Raw genomic sequence first — 8,282 nt, forward strand, 5'->3', positions numbered from 1 at the left:
TCGAGTCACAAAATGTAATAGGCAAAACAATAATGCAGTTCAACGCTGCTCTGTTCTTTCCCCTTGTTTAGTTTTTAAATTTTATGGAACACAAAAACAATACAGAAATATAAACATCTGTTTCAAATTTACAAAATGTATCTAGCAATGATTGCTTTTTAAGCTTTAGCAACATCCAAAAACTAAATAAGACCACTCCAATATAAACTCTTACTGAAGATAAAAGCCGGAAGAAAGGGGATTATCTTTCAACTTTAATCCACTTACCCATATCTCCAGACATGGCTGATGTCTCTGACCAACCAAAATAGCCAATTCTGTCACTGATAAAGTTGATTATAGGATTTGAACCCTCTTAACGAAATTCAATATTTCCCGAATTCACATTCCAAAATATAATTCGCCAAACTAAGCAATGCCAGAAGCTCCGTTTGTTTTAGGTTCAGTTCGAACATACGTTAGGCTTCGAGTAGTGGGTGATGGAATAGCACTATTCGCATTTTGACCCAACATCTCAGTTGCAGTAGACGGAGCATCTCGCTTCCACTGAAAACTCCTTGCACCTGGCTTGATTGGTACACGAGCCCTGTATACATTGGGAATGCCTCTTGCAAAAGGAACTCTGCTAAATCTAGAAATTGGAAATGGGGATGCTCGACTAATACGAGGCCATGTCGGGACTGATGCAGTTTCAGGTTGGGCAGAGCTTTTCATTACAATCTGCATTGGGATCAGAGAACGGATGGTTAAGTTCCCATAAAACTAAATAAACAACATACAGTGAATGCAGAAAAGCTAAGCATCAAGACTGATAAATTGTCCAAATTGCGACTGACAATAAACTCAATCTTCCACAAAAGAGGCCCAACCAATTGACCGAATCAAGCTAAACAAGTAGAGACTTAATTGTTGCATATTTGGTCAACAAAATGACCAAACCAGAATGAACCGAACCGAATCAACGAACCAAACCAAGCCATTCGGTTCGGTTGTAATAAAAAATTAATAGTCTTGGTTATTAGAATCAAGAACCATTTGGTTCTTGTTCTCATTCTGGTTCCTGCTCTAGAATTAATACCAGAACCAAGAACCAGACTCAATTTTTTTAATAATTTTTTATGTATGTAATTTTTTATTTTTTTTTATTTTAACAAATCAGTGAATCACACCAAGAAATTCAACTTCTGTCAGTTGCTCATTCATCTACAATAGTGAATCATTGTTATTAAAAATTATTTTGTATGGGAATGAAACTTGAAGTTTGTGTATTCAAATTATGACCCTTTTTACTTTTGTGAATGAATTTTATTTCAGAATATCTCATTTGATGATTGATTATTTGAAGCTGAATTTGCTGAATTTTTTATGTTGATTTTTTTATTTAGACAATGTGTTACCAACTTATGGATATAATAATAAATTTTAATTAGCATTTATCATTTGAAATTGAAGTAATGGAATCAAATCAAACCAGAATCGAATGGTTCGATTCCAGTTTGGTTCCATTATCAAAAAAATCATTGGTTCCATTATCCAAAAAACTATTGGTTCATAGTTCGATACAGTTCTCTTGGAACTATAACTAAATGGAACTATGTCCACCCCTAGTTGCATAGGTTCACTATTCTCATGCCACATTTCATTAGAAGCAATGCATGGTTCAATTGATAGGGCGACGTGTTCAACTGTGCTCAAAGTTTCATCTAATGCATTAAATGATGCAAACCATTCGGTACTAGCAACATGGCCGCAGATGTAAAGCAACCAAAAAATAAGGGAAAAAAATGATTCCACTGCCAATGAATTCTCTGGAAACAAATATTCCAAAAGGAAACAAGACCCTGTGCAGATAAAGTAAACAGGCATACGAGGAATAGGAAACGTATAAACTGCATCCATATTGCACATGCAGTTGACTAGGTAAACTAATATCAGATAAGCAAATATATAAACTGAATTTCTATATGCAATCCACATAAAGCAGTCCACCTCCTAAAATGGTGACAATAATATTCTTCAACAACACACCTTCACAATCCGTGACATAAAGGAGGTGCCATCCAAAGATAGAGCAAGCTCAGCTGATTCTTTCTTCATGAACTCAATATAAGCTGACCTGCACAAGTAATATAGTTCAGGATGAGCTTGCAAGCAGATACATTAATGGGAAAACAATTCTATCAAAGCACCTCACCCTTTTGGTTGCCCTGTAGCTGGATCAGTCAAAATAACCGCCTTTAGGACTTCTCCAAACTTGTTAAAGTGCCGCAAAAGGCTATCCTTAGTGGCAGCAAAATGTACCTAATATAGAAAATTGTGTCAGTACTTAAAAAAAGAGAGAATTTCTAATCCAATAGGTTGAAGCTTTAGGATCAGGACATGAGCAAGTACATTGCTAACAAATATGGTTCGAGAATCAGCATCTTCCCGGGGTGCGCCACTAGAATTTAAACCTGCGTAAGAGAAAGTGTTAAAGATATGAATATTACCAAGTACGTGTGACATGAATACTCCAAACACGGGGGTAAACCATTTTCGTGGAAAATATGAACCAAGATATATCAGAAAGCAATAACAAAAACAATGGCCTGCAGTCGACCTTGTGATAGCATATTAGCACGAGGCAGATACATTGCCAATTATTACTCTTATTTATCTGTGTAAAAAAAAAAAAAAAAAAAAAAAAAAAAAAAAAAAAAAAAAAAAAAAAAAAAAAAAAAAAAAAAAAAAAAAAAAAAAAGAAAAGAAAAGAAAAGAAAAGAAACAGTAAAAGACAAGACATAAGAAAGAATGTGAAGCTTACCAGGTGCTGCAGTCTGATTATTTAGTGATTCCTTTTGCAGATCTGTATTGACTTTCACCTATACAAAAGAAAAGTTCAAAGAAAGATTGTACAAACTGCAAAATATTCAGACAGAAGAAGAAATGCAGAAAAATAAGCATGCATGACTCACACAGATGTCTTACATTTCCAGTAACAGAAACTGTCAGATTGTTGTTCTCCTTCAACTGCATCTGCACGCCAGAATTAGTGGCCACAGTATTACTCTCTCTTTTTCCTTTCCGACTATCAATTTCTGCTACCTCCCTTACCTCCTGATAGTTAGGAGGTTTCCAGAGATTTGTTTGTACAGATGAAGTAACAATTTTATGAGCCGTATTGGGCATGGTTTCAGGTTCAACCTGATCTTTACATGGTCTACCCACTATTTCATCAGCATCATTACTATCACCACAATGACCAATTAAAGAATGATCACCCCTATTTCCACGAGAATAGCCTGGCCGAGATATATCCATCATTTTCTCATTATTATAACCTTTACAACTATATGCTGAATCAGAAGTGATAACTCTCTCCCTTTGGAAGGACGACACATTTCCTTCATACGGTCTAGAAAAGTCATTTCTATGAAGATAAGCTGAATGAATGTCCTCCATAAAAGCTCCACCTTCTCCATTTTCAGTAGCGCCTTCCGCATACTCTTTTACATGGTCTGAGGCATCCAAAACATCAGTAGCACGACCAAGCCTATCGAACACATTGCCCGAGGATCTAACTTTGCTCACATCTTTCGCAGCATCAGCGACAGCTTTAATAGCAGTGGACATGGCAGTGCGCACACCTGTTACAGATTGAATTCTCTGAGGACCTGCTTCAAGGGATGATTCCCCTGTCGATGTAGAAACCACTGATCGGAGACGTTTAAGGGATGGCTCAGAAGTTGAATTGGAAGGCCTAGAAGTAGCAACAGCATCTCTTACTGCAAATTGCAGTAGCCTCCGTGGTGCATCACTGGATGCCTGAGAAACATCGTCCTATCAAATTAAATTGAAAACAGGGAAAACAGTCAATGGACTTACAATCATGGTTTAAATAAATAAACCCAATTGAAAGACAAATTAAGGCCCGCCTCAGAGTCAGGTGTGCAAATAATGCCTCATAGCGCCGATTTTGAGGCAGTTTTTGGAATCATACACCTCACTTGTGTGGCGCACACCCCTCACAACCGCCTCAAGGGTTTGTGGTCCACAAAACAAAATAAATCTGATTGACCCATTTTGGGAACAGTCCACTTCCCATTAAAATATTAAAAATTGCATTTGTTATAGAGTCCACTTTCAGAATAGTCTACTGCTCCTGCCAACTAAATTATAATTTTAGATTATTTCGTTTATTTGTTTGCATACTTTAAATTGTTCTAACATGAACTTTGAAGATTTTTCGTGATATATTATGAAATTATTTGTATTTTAATAATTTTTTTACAAATTTTTGGTTTAAAGTGAATGAGGCTTAAGCTTCAGTATCAGATTACGCCTTTTTAAACATTGCTAATAACCAGAAGATATCATGAACAAGAATATTAATGACATCCCTAAAAGTACTCTTAAACAATTGAATATGCGTTAGTTCTCAACTGATAGTGAATGACATCAGTTAAAAATCAGCGAGACTCAAAGAATATTTGCGCAAAGATTTTGGTGGAATATTCGAATAATAGTTATGATATGATCAAGCAGAAGCTGAGGTAATAGTGCATTTGGCCACATAAAATTACACCAAGCAATCCACAGAAAAATCATACTGTTCAGAGCTATATAGAGAGGTGGGACACCAAGTCCATTGTGAGAACACGAACAAACACAGAAAATGAAATACAAGCACTTTGGTTTGCCACTGAGAAGTTGGCCTTTACAAACAGGTGAAATCTATCTATTTCATCAAAAGATCATAACAATTTATGAGGGAGTCATCCTAAAATTCAGAAACTGGAGTAGGATATGCTATATCCAACTCAAACACCTTGACCTTGCATTACATGGTTCCTGAATTTCTGTGTAACGCTGAAAAATGTACACTTTTGACATAGTAGGCTATTTATCGGGTTGTTCCTTCAAAACCAAACCCAAATCCAAAAAAAAAAAAAAAAAAAAAAAAAAAGATCAAACTTTTCTGCCCATTGCTTAATATGTTCTTTAGTAAATTTACTTCCACGTATCGCACTTTGGATCATGCTCGGATCTGATGATACAATTTTATCCAGTCAAATCTCTGTTCCTCATTGGTTAGTTCAAAGAGACACAAGTATTCAACAAGGATAACAGGTTATGGCACAATGGCTTTTTTCATTTTTTTCTTGTTCAATGAGGGGGGAGGTAAGATTTTATTAATAATGGGCACCAAGATAGGGAAAATATGCAGACACCACTCTGTCTATATAAGACGTATTTTAAGATTTCTCAAGGATGCAGTAACATGTGGTGCAAGCTCATGAATGAAAATCATTGTTTTACAATAGATCAATGCTCAATGCTCCTGATATAAAATTAATAAATGGAAACTATGCTGACTAGTCATATATTGACTGATCTGAAGTCTCAGAACCTTTGATAAAGATTAAAAGATGGTTAAAAACATGAATAGAAGGAAGAAGATGAAACGTGTAACATGAAGAACTCAAGAAATCAAAAGTGCATTACGTTTTGAACTAGCTGGGATCCCAATGCTTCTCTTATTTCCAAGATTCCAAAAGATACTCTAAGAGGCAATATGTAAATGATGAAAGAGAGTAAAGCATAAGATTCGTGCCGCCACTGAACTGGGAGAAAAGATCACCTTTTTCAGTTGTCTCTCCTCAGGTAATCTTCTTTTTTTCTGAATTTTGGGCCGTGGAGAAAGTGATTGTTTTGTCTGATGACGTTCCTGTTGACGTTCATCATCAGTATTAATGCTGGTTACCACAGAGCTTCTAAGAGCGGGGACTTGATCTTCATTCCTCGACCTTTTCCCCTCCCGATTGTGACGATTTCTAGGTGTCTTACTATCATTTTCATTCTCGCCTGCAGTCTTGATCTGATGCAATTCATTTCTCCCAACCTGCTCCCCAATTGTGGATTTTATTTTGGGGACTATATTTGGATGAGGTTCCAGCGGATGCACATATAAATCAAGATTTGATCCCAAATGATCCCACAGCCTACAGAATATAAATATTGGTATAAGAATTATGCTTCACTAACCATGCACATTGTTTACGCAATGGAAACAAACTTACCATGATACAAAAGAGTCGCTGTCGTCTCCCAAAAAGACATTCAACTCATTTTTTGCTTCATCCTTACGCCTTCCATTTTTTAGCAAGACTATAACATACTCCTACAAGCACATCAAAGAAAATTAACGAATATGCAGCAACTAAAATTATCTAATGTCACAAGAATTTTCTGAAATTCAATATGCAAATCTATGACCTCCAAGATTCATAAAGTGAAAATCATGGGTCTTGCAGCACAAAAGAACTTGTCAATATATGTCAAGTATCTACAGAAACTTGAAGTAAAATCAGCAGACTAAAAATTAGAAGGGTGGAAAAGGACAATTGAAAAATAAAATTGAGAAAGTGCTGCTGTTTACAGACAAAGACTAACTACATTCAAACAATCCACATGACCTCAAGACATGTTGATTTAATTCTTATCCGAAGTACTAAACCAAAACATACCCAACAGCCAAAGTAGGAAAGGGTTGAAGGTGAAAAGAATAAGGACAAAGCATTGCAACCTTATTGGCATAACTATTGTCAGGGTAAGTGCAAGCTAAGCACACAGAAATGAGCCCGTCAAAAATTCATTATAAGTTTCAAAAAAATCAACAATTCCAATTCAGAAGCAACAAGATGATGGGATTAAATCCTACTACAAGAAAAACTGGTAGTGACTAGATATTCACAGGGCATTTTTGCATCACCATCTACATTGTTTAAGTCGGTCATTATTTAAATTGGTAATGACTAGCCTGTAAATCACCACATTTTCTTTCTCTACTTAGTAGATAGTTCATTTAAATGACTCATTGTTTCACATTTTTTATATCCCCAGACAAATTTAAATACATGTTTGCACTGGTTTAACTACAAATAACTAACATGACTTGCATGCCATTAGACATTTACAGTACAATAAACAGCAGTTGACCACATTTTTATTCAAGCAACTCATAAAACCTCATAACAAAGAACCAATTAAATCACGAGTAAAATTTCATTCCATACCACAAGAGTGTCATCGGTGTAGTCGCCCATGAACTCCTTGAGTTTCTGGGTGACTTGCTCACGAAGCTTCACCACTCCTTCGCTCGTAAAATTAAGCCTAAATGTCCGATCATGCCCCTCCATTCCTAAACGCAAGAAAATGTTTCCAAAACCCTCGCTAAAATTTCACCTATTATAACTCAACAATACCCAGAAGAAGAAGAAGAAGAAGAAGACCTAACTAAAATTCTAAATTTTATGATTTAGCGCTTAAATGTCCGATCATCTCCCTTAATTTGTACATGGTATCCAGAAGAAATTTTGTCCCGAAACCCTAATTAAAACTTGAAAAAATTAATAATTCAGCGCTTAAAACCAACCCTCTATTAAAAAGAAAATCAAAAAGTTGCCAGATAGATGATAAATTGAAAGAAAAGCAATTGGGATTTGTTTTGTTGGTGAACTTCATCCAGAAAGACAGAGAGAGGGGCCAGAGAAACTTCTCTCTCAGGGGGAGAAAGGCAGCGGGTTTGAGCGATTACGAAATGCCATTTCGAAACCCTACGTCAGCCTCTGTTACAGGCTGTGGGACAGGAGGGGTATTATGGGAAATTACTATGCATAATTGCATAATTTGGCAATTTTATTATCATTACTATGCCCTTGACCCCCATTCTTTCCTCAGTAAAATGAAAAACATTATCGTTCTTTATCATATCAAACCACCAAATTTAAATTTTTATCTCTTGTGTGGAGCTCATAACGACTATATTTTTCATTCTCATTCTTCCAAAAATGAGAAACAAATAGGGGCTATGTAAAGAGTGATTTTATTGACTATTGCCACTATAATTTTATTAGATCTTGTTTGATAGGCTCACATTTTTCATGGAAAATGAAAAATCAATACCATTTTTCAATTTTTTATGTGTTTGATAGGGAGTAAATTTAACCAATAATCACTGAACTTTACACTTGATTACTACTTGCTCACTCATTTTTCACATATTACTGAATACTCACTCATCTTTTCATATAATTACTCATTCATCACTCGTCTCTTCAAATAATTGGGCGACTTTTACAGCAAATTTTCGATAACTTTCGACCACAAAGAATGTCGAATTTTGATACCGTTGGAAAGCCCACGATATCCTCTTCAATTACCACCAAAAATCTCATTATAACTCCAAGGGATTCGAACGAAAAATTGCCTTAAAAGTCGCCCAAAAAATCTGCCCAGATTTT

General features: G+C 35.7%; 1 protein-coding gene across 3 annotated transcripts; it reads right to left on the reverse strand.

Moving 5' to 3' along the window:
• Window positions 1-15: 15 nt before the first annotated feature.
• Window positions 16-7,593, reverse strand: LOC111410125 (protein gar2-like). Of its 3 annotated transcripts, none has more exons than XM_023040340.1 (9): window positions 7,056-7,593; window positions 6,060-6,160; window positions 5,621-5,981; window positions 2,968-3,804; window positions 2,804-2,861; window positions 2,380-2,453; window positions 2,195-2,301; window positions 2,029-2,116; window positions 16-720 (listed from the first exon to the last, which is right to left on the reverse strand). In XM_023040340.1, exons 1-9 carry the CDS (start codon window positions 7,176-7,178, stop codon window positions 409-411), a joined length of 2,061 nt encoding a protein of 686 aa, XP_022896108.1. In that variant the 5' UTR covers window positions 7,179-7,593; the 3' UTR covers window positions 16-408. The 3 variants fall into 3 exon arrangements, with proteins under 3 accessions (XP_022896108.1, XP_022896107.1, XP_022896106.1); XM_023040339.1 differs by having other exon boundaries at window positions 2,392-2,453; window positions 2,968-3,819; window positions 7,056-7,592; XM_023040338.1 differs by having other exon boundaries at window positions 2,968-3,819; window positions 7,056-7,592.
• Window positions 7,594-8,282: the final 689 nt, after the last annotated feature.

Source organism: Olea europaea, chromosome 15, assembly GCF_002742605.1.
Source record: "Olea europaea var. sylvestris chromosome 15, O_europaea_v1, whole genome shotgun sequence".
Lineage (NCBI taxonomy): Eukaryota > Viridiplantae > Streptophyta > Magnoliopsida > Lamiales > Oleaceae > Olea > Olea europaea.